This window comes from Heptranchias perlo, chromosome 4 (assembly GCF_035084215.1).
Source record: "Heptranchias perlo isolate sHepPer1 chromosome 4, sHepPer1.hap1, whole genome shotgun sequence".
Taxonomy (NCBI): Eukaryota; Metazoa; Chordata; class Chondrichthyes; order Hexanchiformes; family Hexanchidae; genus Heptranchias; species Heptranchias perlo.
Genome location: NC_090328.1, coordinates 21,638,751 through 21,662,956, shown reverse-complemented (window position 1 = coordinate 21,662,956; position 24,206 = coordinate 21,638,751). Strand labels below are relative to the sequence as shown.

The 24,206-nt window shown below is 43.2% G+C and overlaps 1 protein-coding gene across 3 annotated transcripts in view; it reads right to left on the bottom strand.

Moving 5' to 3' along the window:
• The window catches only part of LOC137320758 (protein WWC2-like), a 215,038-nt gene that overhangs the window by 27,000 nt on the left and 163,832 nt on the right, over positions 1-24,206 (bottom strand). For all 3 annotated transcript variants that reach the window (XM_067982539.1, XM_067982540.1, XM_067982541.1), the window contains 6 exons: positions 21,075-21,317; positions 20,649-20,738; positions 14,701-15,383; positions 3,722-3,845; positions 975-1,055; positions 315-401 (listed from right to left, as the gene is read on the bottom strand). In XM_067982539.1, the coding sequence (XP_067838640.1) occupies positions 315-401; positions 975-1,055; positions 3,722-3,845; positions 14,701-15,383; positions 20,649-20,738; positions 21,075-21,317 (1,308 nt within the window). The remainder of the gene's footprint in view (positions 1-314; positions 402-974; positions 1,056-3,721; positions 3,846-14,700; positions 15,384-20,648; positions 20,739-21,074; positions 21,318-24,206) is intronic.

Sequence of the window (24,206 nt, the reverse complement as noted above, 5' to 3'; positions counted from 1 at the left end):
AAAGTGGAGTGACATGTGCAATTTTCCAATCTAGAGGGACAGTTCTTGAATCTAGAGAACTTTGAAAGATTATAGTTAGGGCATCGGCAATCTTATCTTAATTTTATCGAGTCCCTGTCCCCGATTTAATATTAGTTTTCTTGGGATTTCCGGCATTGGGATGGCCTTCATCTAAACTAAGGAGGCACATCCAGAGATGATCAAGCATTGTGTTGGTCTTTTTGATAATTAATCTCAGTCCTAACCGTTCTCTAATGTTGATAGCTCTGCCTTAAGAAAGGACGCATTGGGTCTTCACGGAGAGCAGTACTTACATCTTGCATCCAGGTGGCACCTGTAGGGCGGCTGGATTTCTCAGCTGCACGATGATTATAATAAAACTCGCATTGGTGGGATCATACCTGTTGTGGACACAGTAAGAAAAATAAAGAGTCAGATATTTTGACATGGAAATACCGGCCAGGCTCAACTGGTTAAAGTGGCGAGTAACCGAGAATGTTCCAAGTTTGATCCCTGTCCGGTGCTGAGTTAACTCATCTCAGCCGGGGCAGCTGTAGCAGGATCACAATTGCTCTTAGCCACCCTCGGTTAAGGAGGCAAACATCAGCCAGGGTTCCTGCTTCTCATCGCTATCCAGCAATTTCTACTGAAAGTGCATGCGTGTAGGAGTTGGGTGAATATAACAACAATTTACATTAATATAAGCGCCTGTAAGATAGAAAAAATGTAGAATGTAGTATTGAGTTCAGCTGTGAGGACCCAATCCCCATGGTCAAATAGGTCGCACCAAAATGCTCAAAATTATGAATGACCTGCTTGGGCAATTTACTGTTGGGCCTATGGAACTGTATCTCAGCAAGGACTCAGTGGCTTCAGGAGAACTGGGGAAAAACTGATGGGAAGAGGACAAAAAGGAAAAAAAAATTCAGGGTCACAAATTCAGCCAGGCAGATTGAATTAAAAAAAGCACTTACTTCAGTCCTATCTGGATTTGAGCTGCCTCTAGTGTGGAAGGCTCATCTTCATCGTAAATAGCATCTTCAGTTTCACTTGGCCTAACAGGGGAGTTGTAAAATTTAAGTTAATGGAAATTATAAACTAAACAAGATGAACAAGAGAACTGGGAACAGTAAAAATCCACCATAAAATACATGACAAATTTACCCAGGGAATATGTCACAGCCGTGTGCAAGTTACTCCCCATGGTTATGGAGCACACACGTATCCTGTATAACATGGTCTCCTGCACTTATAACAGACAAAGAACAGAAGAAGATGCATATTATAGAGGTGAGATGTAGTAAGGTGGGAGAAGGCTCGTGTGGAGCATAAACACTGGTATAGACCTATTGGGCCGAATGGCCTGTATCTATGCTGTAAATTCTATGTAACTCTATGTAATATGCTGGATTTTAGAGTAAGTACAGTAGATGTGGAAGATACAGTACTTGTAATTGAAAGGATAATTCCACAATATCATGCTCCCAGTGGGAAGCCATACTCACAGGGAGGTGTAGGTTGTAGAATCGGGACTACAGTATTGCATATCTGACTCATGCTCCTTCTGAGCACGGCTCCCAACTAGGAGCTCAATATTGTGGGGTTGCCCCTTTAAAGTTGCCTTGCCACTAAAAAAAAAAGCAATTACCACTCCTCCCACAATGGCCTGGTGAGTAAATGTACTGTCCAATGTGGTGCTGAGCCATACAGGAAGCTCCCAGAGAGTGACCCCAGGGAAAGTAAACCTGTGGACATCAGGTGAGAATGGGGTTAGACTCAGCAGAGACATGCCCCAACAGATAAATGACTTTTCAGCACTTGAGGGTAGAATTTTCCTCCGAGTCAGTTTCGCCGCTGGCAGAAATACAAGGCGGGACTTCTATTTTCCTAGTTTTGGAGTCATTGCTTCTGCAGGACATGCTCCAGTTGGGATCCCCGCCACAAATGGTGATCCTGCCACTGTGAGGGAGGAAACTGTGGTGTTGCTGCAGCAAGACCAGACGAGGAAACTGCCACATTTAAAGAATCTAGAAGAGCCCGAAAGATTTTTATGTCAGGTGCGGGGGAAAAAAAATTCTACACGAGCTGAAGAACCTTAAAGGAGAGGGAATGGGCTTTAAGAGATGGAGTGGTGCCAATTACTGAGTCAAGTGGGTGCCTCAGCTGCCTATAAGGGCCCAGTTAAAGCGATGATGGGCGGGAATGGAGCGAGAACAGGGTGCTAAGTTTTTGGAGCAATTTTAACTCCGCATCAGCCCTGTTTCCCACTAGGTAGGGTGGGTTAAAATTGCCCCCTGGGTATCAGAGGTGCATAAACCACTGATTTCTTCTCTCTCTCATTTCTACGATGTTCATTTATTGCTGCCTAAGAAAACCGTTTGTTCTTTAATGTGCAATGTAGAAATGTGTCGGGGTGATGGTTCATGGACATGCAATGCCACACACTACCAGTGAGTAGCTTCACTTAATATCCTTTAGGGAAGGAAACCTGCTGTCCTTACCCGGTCTGGCCTGTATATGACACCAGTCCCACACCAATGTGGTTGACTCTTAACTGCCCTCCGAAGTGCACTAGAAAGCCACTCAGTTATATTAGTTCAAGAAGAAGGCCCATCAGCACCTTCTCAGGGCAACTAGGGATGGGCAATAAATACTGGCCGGCCCAAGGTGGGTCTAGAGGTACCAAAGGCATGGATGAGGGTTTCAGCAGCAGATGAGCTGAAGTAGGGTCGGAGACTGGTGATGTTACGATGGTGGAAGTAGGTGGTCTTGATGATGGAGAGGATATGGGGTTGAAAGCTCAGCTCAGGATCAAGCTGGAAGCCAAGGTGGCAAATAGTCTGGTTCAGCCTCAGACGGTGGCTAGGGAGAGGGATGGAGTCGGTGGCTAGGGAACGGAGTTTGTGGTGGGTTTCGGTCTTCCCAATATGTAATTAGAGGAAATTTCTGCTCATCCAATCGGACAAGCAGTGTGACAAATCAGAGGCAGTGGAGGGGTCAAGAGAGGTAGTGGTGAGGTAGAGGTCTCAAGGGCAATTAGGGATGGGCAATAAATGCTGGCCTTGCCAGCAATGCCCACGTCCCATGAATGAATTAAAAAAAAGAGCTGGGTGTCATCGCGTGCGTAAGGAACCTGACATTGTGTTTTTGGATGATGTCGCTGAGGGGCAGCATGTTGATGAGAATTAGGAGGGGGCCAAGGATAGATCCTTGGGGGACTCCAGAGGTAACGGTACGGGAGTGGGAAGAGAAGCCATTGCAGGTGATTCTCTGGCTATGATTGGATAGATAGGAATGGAACCAGGCGAGGGCAGTCCCACCCAACTGGACATTGGAGGAGAGGCGTTGGAGGAGGATGGTGTGGTCAACCGTGTCAAAGGCTGCAGATAGGTCGAGAAGGATGAAGAGGGATAGTTTACCATGGTCACAGTCATATAGGATATCATTTGTGACTTTGATAAGGGCCGTTTCAGTTCCGTAGTTCGGGTGGAAACCTGATTGATGCTAATACTGTGACAAATGGGTTGAAACATTTGTACTATCTTTAGAAATTGGTTATGTGTTTAAAATAAACTGGAGAATGACTTTGTTAAATAGCACACCAGTGCACTAAAAATAGAGCACGTAGGAATTTCAGCCCCCGAGCGTACAACCATCAAATTAGTGACTCTTCACACGACATCTTTGAGCTACTGTGAAACACAGGACAAAGTGCACATACCGTTTGACAGAAGCCTCGTAAACCCCACTGTCTCCAGCGACGGATTCATCGGAAACAGCAGCAGAAACACACGCCGTTTTTTCTTCAAGTAGATGTCCCACTGCTCCTCGTTGTAAATCAACACCTGCACACAGAACACACGGGCCTCATCAACCTCATCTGAATCACTTCCGGGGTAGCGAGTTCCCGCCTGGTGGGCTGGCTGGGAACTTCACCTTTCCTGCACCTTCCTCCCATCCAATTTTTCACCCATTCTCACCAGAAGGTGATGATGACTTTTGTTGGGCTATTGTTCCACGAGCGCAGGGTGCCTCATTAGACAGCGAGTGTTGGCAGACTATTGGACCATGGGGCAGCATCACAGCCCAGTTTGATTCTGTCCTGCAGTATAGCAATCATTGAATAGGCATTAGGTTGGGGATCCTGGCTGATTTTTCCTTTCCTAACTGACACTGCTATCTTGGCTAAGTTTAGTTGACTCACCAGAGACTAGGCACCAAGCCTACAACCTTCATGGTTTGTATTGCTCAGTTCCACGATAGTTGGTGCCGTTCCCCCTCAAGCTAAGTTGTGGGGGAGCTTCCTTTCATACTTTCTAAAAAGTATAATGTAAAGTGGTGTGCGGGCACAGAGAGCTTTGCAATGTCCCCCTGAATGAGAAAATGCAGGTCTATGGGGAAAGAGCAGGGGAGTGGTACTAATTGGATAGCTCTTTCAGAGAGCCAGCACAGATACAATGGGCCGAATGGTCTCCTTCTGTGCCTTCAGCTGCATAGGCCCTACGTTCTGGAATTCCCTCCTTAAACATCCCCACCTCTCTACCTCTCTCTCCTTAAAACTTACCTCTTTGACCAAGCTTTTGGTCATATCTCTTTATGCGGCTCAGGGTAAACTTTTGTCTGATAACACTCCTGTGAAGTGCCTTGGGACGTTTTACTACATTAAAGGCACTAAATAAATGCAAGTTGTTGTTGTGGTAAGATTCTATGATTCACTGAAAAGAATGAAATGAGGATGTTCTTCCAAAGTGGTATCTCATGCCTGCTAGCACGAGATACCAAAACAGTGCTGCTGGAGGTTTGGCAGTAGGCTGCTTGGCACTATGGGTGAGAGTCCTGGCAGATTTGAAGAAATATGGAACGATTTCTACTAGGAGATAAAACTTAGTAAAAGGAAATGCTGCCGATGTAAAAATTGGGTCTACCGTAAGAATTTCACACTGAATCATCCAGTGGTTAGGTACAAGATAGTAGAAGCAACGAGCACACAAGATTCAAATACTGTTCAAATGTTCCTGGTGGTGCATTACACCAAATGGTATGTGGGCCACGATGACTGGCCTCTTGCTACAGAATGGGGGCACTAGTGGCAGGGTCACGAAGATTATATTTCAGCCGTGCAGAGGGGTGGAGCGAGGCTGAAAGATTATTTTTGGAATCTGCTACCTGACCTCTCCCTAAACAGTGGCACATCCCAGTCCAACTGTCGGCTAGTCCCTACTGCAACCAAAAGAGAAATCAAACAGCAACAACGATTCAAGATCTTTTTTTTGTTGACATCAGACATTTATGCAATATTCACACAACAGAGGAGTTGAAATTTTGATGCACGCTGTTTTCAGTGCACCAGTTTAGGTTTAGGTCGACGCAACAATGTTAAGCCGTGCGTCAAAAGTAGCACATAGAGGAATTTCAACCCCAAAATGGCACTCCAACTAAAAAGCATTACATCTGTACAGTCTCTTAAGTGATTTCAGACAGAATTTAAAGTGACAGCTGGTGCTGGGGGACATAGCAGCTCTCATTTGTGCCATTGTCAAATAAGGAAAACATTTTACTTTAAATGGGTTAACACCTCTCCTAAAACAGCAGACCGAAGTATATTGTACAAGTAAGTTAAAGCTTTGTCTGCTGACATTGTCAACAGCAATTTCAAGGCTACCTCTTTTCAGTATTTAGAAAATTTATTTACAAAACCCTGGTTAGACCACACCTGGAGTACTGTGAGCAGTTCTGGGCACCGCACCTTCGGAAGGACATACTGGCCTTGGAGGGAGTGCAGCGTAAATTTACTAAAATGATACCCGGACTTCAAGGGTTAAGTTACGAGGAGAGATTACACAAATTGGGGTTGTATTCTCTAGAGTTTCGAAGGTTAAGGGGTGATCTGATCGAAGTTTATAAGATATTAAGGGGAACAGATAGGGTGGATAGAGAGAAACTATTTCCTCTGGTTGGGGATTCTAGGAGTAGGGGACACAGTCTAAAAATTAGAGCCAGAACTTTCAGGAGTGAGATTAGAAAACATTTCTACACACAAAGGGTGGTAGAAGTTTGGAACTCTCTTCCGCAAATGGCAATTAATACTAGCTCAATTGCTAAATTTAAATATGAGATAGATAGCTTTTTGGCAACCAAAGGTATTAAGGGATATGGGCCAAAGGCAGGTATATGGAGCTAGATCACAGATCAGCCATGCTCTTATCAAATGGCGGAGCAGGCACGAGGGGCTGAATGGCCTACTCCTGTTCCTATGTTCCTATGAAAGTTATTAGTCAATTTTAAAAAAACAATGTCAGGTCATTTTAAAAAATGTACTTTGTGTTTTCAGGATGTGGGTGATGCTGGTAAGGTTGCATTAATTTATTGCCTATCACAAATTGTCCTGAGAAAGTGGTAGTGGCCTTTTGTTTATACAACTGAGTGACTTGCTAGGCCACTTCAGCAGACATTAGGAGTGAACTATGTAGTATGGGACTGGAGTCACGTCTAAGGCATACCAGGGGTGACACATTCCCCTCCCTGAAGGATCTTAATGAATCAGTTCGGTTTTTATGACAACTAGTCAGATTTCATGGTCATTTTTCATGGTGCCAGACCACAAATGACCAGACATATTGAATCCAATTTTACAACTTGCCAAAGCCTCCATGTGGAGCAATTGAAATCATATTCATGAGTCTCAAGGTACTTCCAAATTGAAGTCAAGGAAGGTGCCACACAAAAGGCTGTTACACAAGATAAGGTTCATGGGGTTGGGGGTAATATATTAGCATGGGTATAGAATCATAGAAGTTACAACATGGAAACAGGCCCTTCGGCCCAACATGTCCATGTCGCCCAGTTTATACTTGTAAACAATTTTACAACACCAAGTTATAGTCCAGCAATTTTATTTTAAATTCACAAGCTTTCGGAGATTTTCTCCTTCCTCAGGCAAATGTTTGCCTGAGGAAGGAGAAAATCTCCGAAAGCTTGTGAATTTAAAATAAAATTGCTGGACTATAACTTGGTGTTGTAAAATTGTTTACAATTGTCAACCCCAGTCCATCACCGGCATCTCCACATCATGCCCAGTTTATACCACTAAGCTAGTCCCAGTTGCCTGCACTTGGCCCATATCCCTCTATACCCATCTTACCCATGTAACTGTCCACATGCTTTTTAAAAGACAAAATTGTACCCGCCTCTACTACTGCCTCTGGCAGCTCGTTCCAGACACTCACCACCCTTTGAGTGAAAAAATTGCCCCTCTGGACCCTTTTGTATCTCTCCCCTCTCACCTTAAATCTATGCCCCCTCGTTATAGACTCCCCTACCTTTGGGAAAAGATTTTGACTATCTACCTTATCTATGCCCCTCATTATTTTATAGACCTCTATAAGATCACCCCTTAACCTCCTACTCTCCAGGGAAAAAAGTCCCAGTCTATCCAACCTCTCCCTATAAGTCAAACGATCAAGTCCCGGTAGCATCCTAGTAAATCTTTTCTGCACTCTTTCTAGTTTAATAATATCCTTTCTATAATAGGGTGACCAGAACTGTACACAGTATTCCAAGTGTGGCCTCACCAATGCCCTGTACAACTTCAACAAGACATCCCAACTCCTGCATTCAATGTTCTGACCAATGAAACCAAGCATGCTGAATGCCTTCTTCACCACCCTATCCACCTGTGACTCCACTTTCAAGGAGCTATGAACCTGTACTCCTAGATCTCTTTGTTCGATAACTCTCCCCAACGCCCTACCATTAACGGAGTAGGTCCTGGCCCGATTTGATCTACCAAAATGCATCACCTCACATTTATCTAAATTAAACTCCATCTGCCATTCATCGGCCCACTGGCCCAATTTATCAAGATCCCGTTGCAATCCTAGATAACCTTCTTCACTGTCCACAATGCCACCAATCTTGGTGTCATCTGCAAACTTACAACCATGCCTCCTAAATTCTCATCCAAATCATTAATATAAATAACAAATAACAGCGGACCCAGCACCGATCCCTGAGGCACACCGCTGGACACAGGCATCCAGTTTGAAAAACAACCCTCTGCACCCACCCTCTGTCTTCTGCCGTCAAGCCAATTTTGTATCCAATTGGCTACCTCACCTTGGATCCCATGAGATTTAACCTTATGTAACAACCTACCATGCGGTACCTTGTCAAAGGCTTTGCTGAAGTCCATGTAGACCACGTCTACTGCACAGCCCTCATCTATCTTCTTGGTTTGGTTAACAGACAGAAAACAGAGAGTAGGAATAAACGGGTCATTTTCAGGTTGGCAGGCAGTAACTTGTGGGGTGCCGCAAGGATCAGAGTTTGGGTCTCAGCTATTTACAATCTATATTAATGACTTGGATGAAGGGACCAAGTGTAGTGTATCCAAGTTTGCTGATGATACAAAGCTAGGTGGGAAAGTAAGCTGTCAGGAGGACGCAAAGAGTCTGCAAAGGGATATAAACAAGTTAAGTGAGTGGGTAAGAGGGTGGCAGATGGAGTATAATGTGGGGAAATGTGAGGTTATTCACTTTGGTAGGAAGAATAGAAAAACAGACTATTTTTTTAAATGGTGAGAAACTGTTAAATGTTGAAGTTCAGAGGGATTTGGGTGTCTTTGTACACGAAACACAGAAAGTCAACATGGAGGTACAGCATGTACAGGAAGGCAAATGGTACGTTGGCCTTTATTGCAAGGGGGTTGGAGTACAAGAGTAAGGAGATCTTGCTGCAATTGTACAGGGCTTTGGTGAAACCACACCTTGAGTACTGTGTACAGTTTTGGTCTCCTTACCTAAGGAGGAATATACTTGCCTTAGAGACAGTGCAACAAAGGTTCACTAGATTGATTCCTGGGATGAGAGGGTTGTCCTATGAGGAGCGATTAAGTCGAATGGGCCTATACTCTCTGGAGTTTGGAAGAATGAGAGATGATCTCATTGAAACATAAGGAGAAATTTCTTCACTCATAGGGTTGAGTCTTTGGAATTCTCTATCCCAGAGGGCTGTGGATGCTGAGTCATTGAGTTTATTCAAGACTGAGATCAATAGATTTTTGGACTCTAGGGGAATCAAGGGATATGTGGATTGGGCGGGAAAGTGGAGTTGAGGTTGAAGATTAGCCATGATCTTACTGAATGGTGGAGCAGACTCGAGGGGCCGTATGGCCTACTCCTGCTCCTATTTCTGATGTTCTTATGTCAACTCTACCCTTCAGATCAATCTCAATTCAGGTAACCCTCCCCACCTAATCCACACAAGTGCAATGATGGGCAGTGGGAAGCAATAGTGTCTGACATCAAAATGCTGTTCAGTGGGTTCTGATAAAGGGTATATACTCAAAATGTTAACTTGTCTCTTCTCTTTACAGATGCTGATAGATCTGATTTTATTTCAAATTTACAGCATCCGTAATTTTTTTCCCCTTTTTATTTCTGCTGTTTAATGGTTTCTGGCCCAGGACTAGTAAGTATATAAAACTAATCTGATTTTACACCGAAGTTACGGCAGGAGATTAGAGAAGCCGGATGGAAATTCTACCCCATGGTCTTCATCTGTACGCTCCTGGTCCAGGTGGATTTTTGGCCTCTTTGATTAGTAATTTGATTCCCCACCCCAACATTTTCCTATCCTTTTCTATTTTAATATTTTAAGACACAGCTGTGTCAGAAAGTTGTGAGTCTGAGTCCCACAGGAGTTTGAGGTCATAGTCTAGCCTGACACTCCAGTGTGGTACGTCTGATCTAGGGGTACATCTGCCTATATAGTCAGTATGCTGTGCCTTTATTATACATAAAGGCACAGCATACTGACTATATATGCTGTTCCTTTATGTAACTCTTCACTTCACCTGACGAAGGAGCAAAGCTCCGAAAGCTTGTGATTTCAAATAAAGCTGTTGGACTATAACCTGGTGTTGTACGACTCCTTACATAATAACAGTCACTGCACTTCAAAGTAGTACATTGTACATGAAGTGTTCTGAGCAACTTTTTTTTCTTTTATTTCACTTTCTGATTTTTCTTTTTCCATTTCTAGTTTTGTTTCTATTTCTTTCACTTTCTAAGTTTCATTTGGAATTATATTTATACTTTTTAATCATTATCATTAATGAATTAAAAGTTCCAATTTAAATTTTGCAAACTTGATTTCTCTGAAATGCTTAACCCTCCTTGGAAAGTGACTGTGCTCTACAGCGACATATCAAAGGGCATTCCCGCCTGGACAGTGAGGGTTATTCATGTAGGGATCAGTTAGCAAATGGGTTTTCTTTTTTCTACCAATTCTCTCTCCTCCACTCCAGATGATGTTGAGTGTTTGCTGGGGTGTGGGTACATGGGATGCATAATGCCCATTGGTGCCTCATCCAAGTGACCATTTGGCATAAATGAACCCTGATCTGTCCTCAGGCAACATTCATATACATGTACCTCCATTGGAGAAGGGAGGGGTACTGGATAGTAATCAGGAATGGGAACCGTGGCCAATTCTTTTCACCATCTAACCTGGGGATGCTGATGCCAACTGTATCGCCATGCAGTCCCCACTGCATATAGCGGGCATGTTCGTGCGAACGTGATTTGCCCGCTATACATGGCGGGCGGTAATACCAATGCAAAGAAATAACTCCTGAAGCTGCCGGAATTCTCCACTGACAAACTGGGACGTGTGGAACTTGATGTATTTTCTTACACGTAATTGTTAACAATGCAAACAGCTGATTGAAGACTTGAGTTTGCCTGAAATCACCAAGCTTTTAAATCGGTCAGTACAGGGTAAGTACTTATTGAACTGCCCAAAATAGCCGCTGCGCTTAATACGGTTTAAGCAGCGCCTTTGTAATTGATGCCTATGTTAACGACAAATCCATTTGCCCGATATAGGGTGCTGTCTGGTGTAACCAGGAATGGTGTGAGCGGTAGGGACTGTAACACTATTCTGGATGACATCAGTCGATTTACAGTCCAGGGATCAAACCTGGGACCTTCCTGTCTGTATGACTCAGCTATTCACTGAGCCATGTGGAGCCGCCCAGGAATTAGGTTTTCATCTAAGTTAAAAGGAAGTGATCACTAAAGGTGGTTGTGTTGGTTGACCAATGTGCAGAGCTAGTTTTAACTGCGTTCCAGTGCACTGTTAACAATAGCCAAGAGATGGCACTACAATTTCATTTTTAACATTCAAACAAATAGAATACATGAAATGAGACTGAGCACATTCAGGCTTTTTAACTGCTTAATAAACCAAAGATACAAACTTTAAAAAAGTAAGTGGGACTCACTTTTAAAAACAATCTTTGGGCAGATTAGCCCTCACTAGGTTACCCTCTACTCCTAAAAGAAAGAACTCACACTGAAAGAAAGACTCATTCCCACAAAACTGCTGACCACCCAACTTCCCTTCCTGGTCTCACACCCTAGCTGACATTGTAAATGGTTCCCTCTCCTCAGGCACTATCCCCCTCCCTTTCAAAACCACCATCCTCCTCAAAAATACCACCCTCCCTCTATCTTTGTGAACTATCTCCCCCTTTCCTCTCCAAATTCTTTGAATTTGCTGTCACCTCCTGGATCCATGCCACTTCTCTCGTGACTCCATGTTTGAATCCCTCTAATCAGGTTTCCATTCCTCGCACAGCACCAAAATGGTCCTAACAAAAGTTACCTACTACAGTCTCTGTTACTCTCTGAAGTTCAACAGCAAGGTGGGAAGCTGTCACACTAAACTTTACCAGAATTATTTTAAATTGAGAAACCAAGATGAAGGGCTAAGGTCCATAGAACAGAACATACTTGAAAAGAGGAAGAGTGAAGATAATGTAAATAAGGGAGCAGTGATCAGTTGACACTAAGTAGGAGTTTTAAAAGGCTGAAGATTGTAGGAGGATGGAAAAACCTGAGGGAAATAAGGAGTTCTGAGATTTTGGGAAAGAATGAGCTAGAGTAGGAGACTGTGAGGATGTAAGAATGAAAAGAGCGAGTAGAACAGTGTATTTGCAACTCAGGAGAAACAAGAGAGGAAAGTACAGAGGAGCACTAACACGGTAATATTAACAAAGATAAAGAAGAAAGGTTATGACAGAAAGAGAGGCTGCAAGCTACAGATCAGAGAGGGATCGTCTAGTAGCTGACAAACTTTGTGTTTAACACTTGGATACTGTTGAGGATATATATGTTCAGATTATTACTGTCCTCAACCTCTTTTATTAAGTTTAAACACAAGTTTTCAATTAATCTGCACAAACTGGTGTTCAAACTTACCTTGACCGATATTACGACAGAAAGGTAACCCCTGCCAACCATTCTGATCTACTTTCCCTTATGTGATATTTTAATAGCAATTGGCTTTAAAAGCTCAAAAGTGAACCATTTGATTCTGGCAGTGAACATTTCAATTCATTTCAGATGATTTGCATTCTTGATCTGTCTCTTCCAAAGGAATATATAACTGTGCACCTAAAAAACTACATTGTCTGGCTCATCTCATTCATCGTACCAAATTAGTAGCTTACACAGCAGAAAATTGAACACATGTCCATGTTATGCTGCGGTCATTCTGCATGACAGTTGGTAAAAAAAACGTGGATCTGTGGGAGTCATAGAATCATAGAAAGGTTACAGCATAGAAGGCGGCCATTCAGCCCATCGAGTCCGTGCCAGCTCTATGCAAGAGCAATCCAGCTCATCCCACTCCGCCACCTTATTCCTGTCATAGCCCTGCAAATTTTTTCTTTTCAAGTTTGGTCCATTTTTCTAGCATTTCAACTGATCTATTCACAGTCCAACAGGATGTGTGGGACTCACCTCCCCCCTGTCTAGTGGGATATGTATGAGCCTCAGATCCCTGCAGTTTAGTTAGCTGTGTGAGCTGATCTCTCAGCCTAGTAGGATCTGTGAGCTGATCTCTCAGTCTAGTGGGAGGTGTGAGCTGATATCTTGGATTACGAGTATCTATGAGATGATCTCTCAGGTGTCTCGTAAATATGTGTATTTGTATGATTTCCCCAGATTATGTCATTATGCCTGGTGCTATCCCTAATTGTTCAGTGACTGTGTGTGGACAATATCGAATATATTGGATCTGACAGTTTGTGCCTCTGATCAGCAAAAAAGTTCCATTAATTCTGCTCCCTGATAGCAAAAAATGGCTTTATTTCTTTTGTGGTTCAGAGACATTCCAGTTTGGGTCTGAAACTCACCAGATAGTCAGACAGCTTGGCCCCGATTTTAACTGCTCCCACATGGTGAAAACAGAGCAGGGAGGCAGTTAAAATAATGCAAGTCACTTACCCACTCCGATCCCACTGCCTTCCTGCCATGTCCTGATATTAACCTGCTCTTTAAAACAGGTGAGCAGGACACCCGCAGCAAGTTAGTGGGGTCCTACTTAAAAATGCAGATTGGATCATATCATGTCATCAAGAGCCGATCTGCAATTTCAAGCTAGGGCCTGAGCTGGGTGGGGTGGTGGGAGGGGGGCAGTGTCAGCTCCCCTATCAGGCAAAACCTGACAGGAGATGGATCCTGGGCCAGAAGAGGTCCAGCAGGCAAGTTTAAAATTTATCTTTCAGGTTTCCTCGTGGGCCAGGAGGGGCCAGACTCCACCCCCCCATCCCCCCGCCCCACAACTGCATTGCGGCCAGACCACCCCCTCCCCCAGATCGTGGCGAGATCCCCCCCCCCCAACTCGGGTCCCCAGCTAGGGCCTCCTGCCACAAATTCCCAACCTCGCCCGCCAGGCTATCAATTTGGCCAGTTCTTGGGCGGGAGTCTGCTGCAGATTATTTAAATGAGGCCCTGCCGTTAAGTTCAGCAGGGCCTCCACGTCCCCGGCCTTGCCAGGTTCCCCCCACCCCGCTCCCCGGCACCCTCCCCGCTAATATCAGGGCCATTGAGTCTGTGATGAACTCCATCAGTGAATGGCTCCATCCAGTCAGCAGAAACAAGTGCTTGTGGTACTGGGGACTTTCACACTTCTCTATCAGCCTGGGACACAGCAAGGGAACGCCTCATGGAGGGAGCCAATGAGTTTTTCGTCTTCTTTAACTTTTTATTTTTAAGATTGCTGTGGGAATGCTGACATTTTTATAACTAATTCCAAAAATTTAAACTGAAACTCCTGGGTAAAGTATATACTGTCCATGCACTTAAACTGTACATAACTGGCACTGTGCAAAGATTTCAAATGTCACAGAGGGCACAGTCCTGTAAATGGAATCTGGGACATTTTGGCACATTTAGTTTTATTCTGCCTTCATTCTACTCTTTGTATCCTTCAGTTTTCTCCCCTCTGACCCATGCTGTGGTAGAGTTCCAATGGCAATGGAAACCCTCCTGCACCTTACCCACCGTGTCACTCTTAGTGGGTGAGCTCAACATTGAGTGTTGCCAGGCCATTTAACAGCATCACCGCTGAGCCCAATCCTGTCCTTACCCAATGTTCATGCACATCCAGTTTCCAGCAGGAGTCGTTGGGTTGATTTCCCCCCCCACCACCACCCCCTTCATAGCCCTGGGGTAATGAGGCCAGTTCTTGCAACCTGACTGCTGTCCTGGTTGAGGTCAGCTAACTCAACAGATACCAGGGATTGAACCTGGGCCCGTCCTAGGGTTCGGTAGCACTTTGGATGGCCATTTACTGAGCCAACATCCAAGCCAATCACTACACTCTTATCTCTGAATGACGGGACTCGCTTACCTGCAATGCCTTCATTCAGGGTCGAAAGAGGAGCTGCCAGTTCACCATTAAGGCCTTTAGCCTCGTTCAGGTATTCTCCAGTTCTGCTTCGAATCCCAGACTCGATGCTCAAGTAGGGTGTTTGAGTCCTGCTGGTCTGCTCGGGTTCCAGCAACGTTTGGTTTTCACTATTGCCATAGAGGCCGAGGCTTGCAAAATCACGGTGCAATTCACAGTCTTCAAAGTCCGTCGTGAGATGATGCAAGGGCGACTCTTGTGCTGACGACAAAAATACTGCATCGGAGACCAACGGTGAGCTGGGAGGAGACAAAGAAGAGAGCGAAGATCTGGACGACAATGAGGTTACTGATTTAGGAGGCTCAACTAAAGATTTCACAGCGTGCCCTGAGGCGGAGGAGTCGGCCGAGTTCTCATAGCGTGGCTCTCGGTGGGATTTCACCACCTCGTTCTCGTGGATGGTGGTTATGGGTCCTGAAGGAATGTAACCGGCTTTTTCTTGCAGCATGAAGTCCAGTTTGTACTGGTAGTCCAGGTCAGGTGTTTGATCGGACTGGGTGTAATACAGCTCGGTGGAACTGAGTGAGTTTAGAGATCCCCTGCTGGAGGTGTTGAGGGACCCCCGGCTTGATGTCAGTGATCCCAGACTGCTCCCGGACGAGACTGACAGTGTGCTTGCTGAAAGGCTGAAAACGAGAGAGATGCATTAAGTGAGAAAGGCTTTTATAATAGCACTTTGACAAAACCGTAGTCATGGCAACTCAGGTTTAATAACGAGTTGCTTATTAACAGTATTGACTCAGGGCTGCTTCATATGTCTCATCAATTTCATGAGTACTGGGGAGGAAGGGGTTAATGCTCCATGTACAATTTTGTGTGTGTTTGTGTATAAACATACTGAAATACTTGTATCCAATTATCATATTTTACATTATGTTTTAAGGAGAGGTAAGAGTGAATAAATAATTATAATCTTCTGGAAAAGCTGATCAGTATGAACTGGCCCCTAAGGGTACAGCTGTGTGTTATTAATGCATTGCAGATTAGCATTTAACTGTGAACACTATCCAGAGCAATTGAAACACAATTTCAAACCTCCAGCATCAAACTAAAGGGATTCGGCCACAGTCCACATCTCTTAATACAAAATTATCTGATTATTCTAAAATTGTTTTAGAACTTGCTTACGTAAATTGCTTAACTAAAATAATTGGATAATTTATTTTTGGGGGCAAAAGATGAATTATCATGAGTAGACTTTAAATCAAAATATTAGCATGAAAAATAACTTGGAATTACCACAAGGAGTACATGACATCATGGAAAGTGACTGTTTCCATGATACATATTGGAGTACTACAGAATCATAGAATCTTACAGCACAGAAGGAGGCCCTTGGCCTGTCGTGCCTTTGAAGGAGCTGTCCAATTTAATCCCACACCCCAACTTTTTCCCCACAATCTTGCAAATTAGTCCTCTTCAAGTACATTTCCAATTGCCTTTTGAAAGTTCTTATGGAATCTGCTTCCGCCACCCTTTCAGATAGTGCGTTCTAGATCTAAACAACCATCTGTGTGAAGACCTTTCTCCTCTAGTGCTTTTGCCAATTATTTTAAATCTATGACCTCTGGTTACCGACCCACTTGCCAGAGGAAACAGTTTTGCCCTACTTGCTCCATCAAAACCCCTCATATAATTTTGAATACTTCTATTAGGTCTCCCCATAACGTCTCTGCTCCAAGGAGAACAACCCCAGCTTCTCCAATCTCTCCACATAACTGAAGTCCCTCATCCCTGGTATCATCCTGGTAAACCTCCTCTGTATCATCTCCAAGGCCTTGACATCCTTCCTAAAGTGTGGTGGCCAGAATTGTACACAACACTTCAGTTGAGGCCTAACCAGTGATTTGTAATGGTTTAGCATGACTTCCTTATTTTTGTATTCAATGGCCCTAATTACAAAGCTAAGTATCCATACGCTTTCTTAACCACCTGATCAACTTGCCCTGCCTCCTTCAAAGATTTGTGAATATGCAACCCCAGGTCCCTTTGCACTCGCACCCCCCTCAAAATAGTACCATTTAGATTATACTGTCTCTCTATGTTGTTCCTCCCAAAGTGCATTGTAACTTAGTAAATAATATTCAACTGTAGGAGGCATCATAGCTGAGTCCCATCCAATCCTCACCTGATCCACCTGTACCTTTGTAAAGCTTCTAGGCATGCGCGTGAGCGCGTGCACACACACACACACACACACACACACTCCAACAAGATTCACCAGATTGTGATCGGGAGTGGGACTCTTGTCTACTTTTTCCCTTCCTGAGCCTTGATGCACTGGGGCCAATACAGTCAACTTTTTTTTGTATTCGTCCATGGGATGTGGGCTTCGCTGGCAAGACCAGCATTTATTGCCCATCCCTAATATTAGTTCTGCCAGGGGAATGATAGGGACCAGCAACCTGACAGAGCTCAGAGAACACTATGCGGGACCTTTGGGATCTGATGTGCTCAGTACGAAACCACGCTACCACATCAGGAGAGCTTTATAAGGTGGGGGTGATTTCCTTGATTCGCTTTTCATGGCAAAATTGGGTCCACGATTTTGCTAGAAATAGCAAATAGAATAAAAAAATTTCCTCTTTGTTTTAATGGAAATTATTACAAGTGTCGGGGGCTCTTTAGCAGTCCTCACTCTCTCATGTGAATTACTTCTCACCTGATGTGACGGTCCGCCCACTGTGAAGGCCGATTAGCAGGGGTTGAAGTGTTAATAACACAGGGCTGTTACAGCCTTGCAAACTGCTTCCTTCCCCAGCATTAATTTGACTATTTAGCTCTTTGGATTCGTTAACACAAAGGCAGACAGCATTTTGATGAAGTTACCAATTTCATGTCCAGCTGCTGTGCATGAAAGGTTGCAGCCCATGGCTCTTCAGTTTCACACAGTGGGCTGTGAGCCTGGTGCTCTCGCTGCAAAGCATCCAAAGGTGTCTGATTTATGGTATATATACGCACAAAAGCCACTGAGAGAGAGAGAGGAGCAGCGAGAGTCACACTGCTGTCAAATTCTTTCAGAAATCTGGTACCACGCTGGGGTGTGAATGGACACCTGGGAGTGACTACAGGAGTGCAACCTGATCAAAGGCATCAGAGACATGGAAAGCAAAACTCAAGTTGTTAATAATTGTAAACAATTTTACAACACCAAGTTATAGTCCAGCAATTTTATTTTAAATTCACAAGCTTTCGGAGGCTTCCTCCTTCGTCAGGTGAACGATGTGAAAAATCGTTCACATCGTTCACCTGACGAAGGAGGAAGCCTCCGAAAGCTTGTGAATTTAAAATAAAATTGCTGGACTATAACTTGATGTTGTAAAATTGTTTACAATTGTCAACCCCAGTCCATCACCGGCATCTCCACATCAAGTTGTTAATAAGTGTCCTCTGAACCCAAGAATTAGATGAGAGCTCTGAATTCACTCAAGCGATGTCTATTATTTAAGGTGATTGGCAAAAGAACCAAAGGTGACATGAGGAAAAACTTTTTTATGCAGCGAGTAGTTATGATCTGGAATGCACTGCCTGAAGGGGTGGTGGAAGCAGATTCAATTGTGGCTTACAAAAAATTGGATAAATATTTGAAGGGAAAAAATTTGCAGGGCTACGGGGAAAAGAGTGGGGGAATGGGACTAATTGAATAGCTCTTACAAAGAGCCAGCACGGGCTGTATGGGCTGAATGGCCTCCTTCTGCACTGTAACGATGCTATGATTCTATTTTTTAATTAGACATATTTTGCATTAGCTGCCTGATGTCCCAACAAGGTTCTACACTGATTGCTAAGCTATACAAACCGGGATGGTTGCAGATTCAATCCCAGGTCTGTGTTGAGGTGGCTGCCTCATTCAGGGCAGTGGTAGATGCTTTACAATTAACCTCAGTGTCCCTATTCTAGAGAGGGGAAAATTGGCAGAGCTTCCATTCCTGATCACTATCCTGCTGGACGTGCATGTGCACACACAGATCTTGAGTGAGGACAGGATTGGGCTTGGTTCCCTGCTGAGAATCATCCATGAAGAGGTACCGTAAGGCATCCAGAATGACAGAACCGTACTCTGCAAGGAATCAATGATTCCCAGAGAGGAACAAGGGGTGAACATTGGGGGAAGCAGGGAGGGGGGAGAATTAAAGTAACAAATGCGGCAGCAAACATTTAAAGAACAGCATTAAAAATTGAAATTTAATTCAAAAGCAGCTTTTATACTGCAGCCCGGGTCTTGGGAGTGTAACCTGACTAAAGTCTCTGGACCACAAACTGCAAGAACAAGATGGATTTTACCCAGAATAAACAGAAGTCAATGGCAATTGATTTTGTTTAATGTCCTTTTGATTTTATAGAACATCCTGGAAAGCTGGAGTTTCAATGAAGCAGAAAACAGGACAACGCAGCAAGTTGTAATGATCTGGAATGCACTGCCTGAAAGGGTGGTGGAAGCAGATTCAATAGTAACTTTCAAAAGAGAATTGGATAAATACTTGAAGGGAAAATAGTCTGCTATGGGGAAAGAGCAGGGGAATGGGACTAATTGGATCGCTTTTTCATAGAGCCTGCACAGGCACATACAAACATACGTACAAACATACGAATTAAGAGCAGGAGTAGGCCATTCGGCCTCTCGAGCCTGCTCTGCCATTTGATAAGATCATGGTTGATCTGATTGTGACCTCAACCAGCACAATGGGCCGAATGGCCTCTTTCTGTGTTGTATCATTCTGATTCTAAATTTTTTTTGCCTACTCCAATTTCATGAGATTGTAAGCCAATATCTCAGGAAAATGTTTAATTTGTGCATCCCTTGCAAATGTTTTCGGTTGTCTCCCATTACTTCCCTCAAAATTTCTCTTTACAACTTGACAAAGCTTCTGGTAAACTATACAAGTGTTCAGCCTATGCCAGCATATTATTTCAGTAATCTAATATTTTATCCATTGAAAGAGCAGGTAGAAGCACAAAGCAAGGTGTTTCTTGCTGTTGAAAGGCAAGCCCACGTCTAACTTTGTAACATGCCAACATCGCACTGAAGAACATCAGCTGATTTTGGATTACAGTTTTCATCTATATCACATCTGTGCCAGCAACTCAATTTTACTGGTGTCAGCCATGGCTAAGTGGTAGCATTCTTGCTTCTGAGTCAGAAGGTTGTGGATTCAAGTCCCACTCTAGGCTGACACTCCAATTCCAGTACTGAGGGAGTGCTGCACTGTCGGAGGTACTGTATCGTCTTTCGGATGAGACGTTAAACCGAGGCCTTGTCTGCTCCCTCAGGTGGACATAAAAGATCTCATTTTGAAGAAGAGCAGGGGAGTCCTTGCCGACATTTATCCCTCAACTAACATCACTGAAACAGGTTATCTGGTCATCATCACATTGCTGTTTGTGGGACCTCGATGTGTGCAATTTGGCTGCCGCATTTCCTACATTATAACAACAACTTGCATTTATATAGCACCTTTAACGGAGTAACAACAGTGACTACATTTCAAAAGTACTTCATTGGCTGTAAATTCCTGAGGTTGAGAAAGGCGATATATCAATGCAAGTTATTCTTTATTTTCTTTACAGACAGTTTATTCCTCAGCTAGTAAACCAGGAATAAAACAGGTTCTGTTTTTATTCTAAACAATTCTATTCGCCAGTTGACAGGGTAGCGAACAGGAGTGCTGAAGGTGTATCGGCAACTATACATAGAACAGTGTTTGAAGGTTGCCTGACATGTGTGTACAGAAGGGTACAGTATCCATGCCAGCTTTGTAACAGGACCACTGATCAACAAAAAAAACATTTGAAAACAGATGTAATCATTCCTATTTGATTAATCAGTACAAATCTATAATAAACTGCAATTAAAGGTTTGAATGGTCCATGAGTGCCATAGGCACGTATACCTTTTAAGTTGTGAATGTAGATACATGGTTAGCTGGGTCGCATCTTCAAGCTGCTGCACGAGGCCCTTTCTCTTCTCTTGTAGTTTTAGTCTGAAAATAAGAGTATTTATAAATTGCTCTCAGTAAACTGGGATTTGCATTTCTGTGAGACACAGAAAATAAACTAAGCACAAAGGCGGCAGTAGTAAAGAATATTTTTTAAAAATCCATCTCAGTATTTATGCCATCATAACCGTCCCACAGCTTTCTGGCTTCACTGACATTTGCATTTAAGATGTTCTAAATATGAAAATGGAAGACTGTTCCCCGACACTCTCTCTTCATCCCTCCCTCCAATATATCAAGAGTTTGACATGAAGTCACCATGATGCCCTCATGCTGCCCTAAAGGCCCCGTGAAATCCACGGACAAAATCACCGCACAGACCTCCCAGCAAGTGCTTCACTGGGTGTGTTTGGAGCAGAATGGAGTTCCTCTTCCAATCGCTTCCTCTCTGCTTCCAGCCGCTCCAGCTCATCCTGAGAGCATTTCCGGAGCGTCACAAACTGCAGCTCTTTCAGAAGTTCTTCTTTCTCGTTAATCAGCATCAACTTGTCTCGCTCGACGTCAAGCATCCCTGGCCAGGCCTCGGAGTCCAGCTTTGACAATTCGATTTTTATATTTGCTATTCTGAAATAAAGAAATGCAATAAAAATGTTACATTTATTACAATTTGCTGTCTATTTCACAGAAGGAAGAAACAAAACTCATATTTGTGGCACCTTCTCCACATCAAGAGGGGCAGAAAGGGCTGAGAAAGTTAGGGAGTAAGTGAGAATGTGTGTGTGACTCAAGGAACAGAGACAGAAACAGATAGTAGAGAAATAAAGATGGAGGAAAAAAGCTACATACACAATGGACATAAATACAGAGAAGGGGAGCATGTGCATGCAAGTTTGGAATATTTGAATAATTTACTCCAGAATTATTCAAAATATGCCAAGAATTAACATGCACGATTAAACTGACAGAATCACTAAACACTGGGTTAGTAACCAATTCTGGATTTCTTTCCCCATTCACAAAGGGAAGGAAGGTTCTTCCCCCTATAATGAAACATCAATTATCAGCCATATTGGAATGGGCGTCCTGGAGGATAATCAGAAGTCCCCAAATTGCTGTGTACGTCATTGGAACCCACGCTGCATGTTTAAAGTGGACCCTGCTAGCTTGTCCTTGTCGCCTACAATTTAAAATTGCAGTCTGCCAGATCGGGATGGGAAAGGGGTGGGTAAATCCCCGGCTCCATTTTAACCGCCCCCCCCCCCAAACCTGGTTTCTGCCAAGTGGGGTAGTTAAAACTGACCCCTAAAACCTCAGATTAAGACTCTATCGTGTCACTGTCATCACTGCACCCACAAGGATAAGAAATGTTTCCCAGAAATATTTAAATTAGAAAGTATCAAAATTTAAATAGTTGACATTTTAGAAAAGACAGTACTTAAATATTCAAGAGAAAATATCACTTGCTATTTTTAATCTAATGTGCTTTCTATATATAGGCTCTTCAGCAAGATGAGATTTTAATGTGTAACGCAATTATTTTAGTACAGCCGCCAGAACTAATGGATTACATGTGTTACAGATATAATATGGTACTGTATAATCTGTCATAAATGTACATTGTCCCCTTTTACTTCAGGTTATGTTAAATGGTTCACCTAAAATGTCTAAGCCAGTTCTACAGATGATGCATTTACAAATCGACAGAAACAGATACAAAAACGAATGTTACTCAGAATCGCTTGATGTTAGAGTCTGGATAACAACATTCCCTCTTCTATGAAGGGTTCTACCTTAATAACCCGCAAGGTATAACCTTTGAAACTGGTCCTTAATCAAACTAAGAATAGAATGGAACAGCAGGGTGAAAAGAAATTGACCTCCAGCATGGGCCAGGTGTCGAGCCCAATTATCATCTCCCTGCAAAACTGCCCATTTATGTTTGTAAGAGGAACCTGCAAGAAGAAACACCACAACGGACACTGGCTTTTGACTTTAATTGGATATGGTGGTTGTTCTGTCCACATGAAGAATGGGAAAAACTCCTCATTAGGAAGCACACAGCCCCAAGTGCGGAAACATACTGCTGTCTTATGAGTCTGAAACAGCCAGAGATGTAATAGCCTCACTCCCAACTATTGTGCCAGTGTGGTGACTCCATTCTCTAAATGTCAATCCTGAAGTATTCTCAGAGGCTGAAATACTTTATAAACATTTGACATCATTGAATCCTTAAATTAAAACATCCTTTAAAAAACCATCGTGCCCAATTGTTAACTTTTCTCAGAAGGTAGACCTATATTGAAGAACTGTACTGATGAAAAAGTCACGTTTCAAATGTGATCTGTTTTAAAACTGTGATTTTTGTTTTGTTGCCAAGCTCATATAATTAAGAATATTTATGACAATAACTTCTGGCCTTGCTCTTTATAAAAATTTAACCTGAAAATTAAGGCTGTCTGCCATGTATGTTGACCTGTGATGTCTTTTACACTGGAGTTTATTGGAGTGTTTCTGTTGATTCACATCTCTACATTTATAATAAAAAATGCTAGAATGATGCCTGACCTGCTGAGTGTTTCCAACAGTATTTTGCTTTTGTTCTACATTTACAATTCTGGTTTATGCTCGTCAGTTGTGTGAGGCTTGGAATTCTTAATTGCTGCCCACTGGGACACTGTCCTTTCACCTGTTTCCTGGTTCTGAATTCAGCCTGGTCTGATTGGATGAAAGTCTCTGAGGTAGATCCTGACTTTCCGCGATAGTGCAAAACGTGTGATGACGAGTTGGCAAACCCGTTTCACATCTCTCCCCATTTGGAAATAAAAATCAGGGGAGACGTAAAACAGGCTGCCAACGCACTATCACCTGTTTTACAGTATCGCACAAAGTCAACATCTGCCCCTCTATCTGTTAGCTGTTAGAGTCCTATGATAAATGACTTTGGCTAATCTCAATCCAGTACCTGGTAGGCACACAGCACCAAGATTGCCACTGGTAAAGCTCACAAGGTAGCTGGTGGGAGAAATGGAAAATGCCACAATAGTGCAGTAAGAGATGCAACTCTTGAGTTTTGGCTGAGGGACTTTACCGAGGGAGAGGGTGGAAAGTCTTCTACTCTGGATCTAACCAAGCCATGTCTGATCTGAAGTGTTTGGTGTTTGTTTGAAACAGAAAGTGTTTTGATGAAGAGTCCCTGCTCGAAATGTTAACCTACTTTTTTATTTTTTCAGATGGTGATATACTGCCATGTATTTCCAGCACTTGAGTTTATTCTTTTATCTTGAGAGTGAAATTATATTGTGTGGAGTAGTCGATAGTAGTAAAAGAAAACAGAGAGGGTAGTCTGTATGGAAAAATGTAGTCTGATATTTCCAAAGCCTTTCATAATTGTGCAGTTTTCTTCAGAAGCTTGTTTGTTCAGTGATTCCCTTTCTTACAAACTATTAACAGATAACAAAATCTTATCCTAACAAACACAGAAAATGCTGGAAATAAACAGCAGTTAGTGTCAGT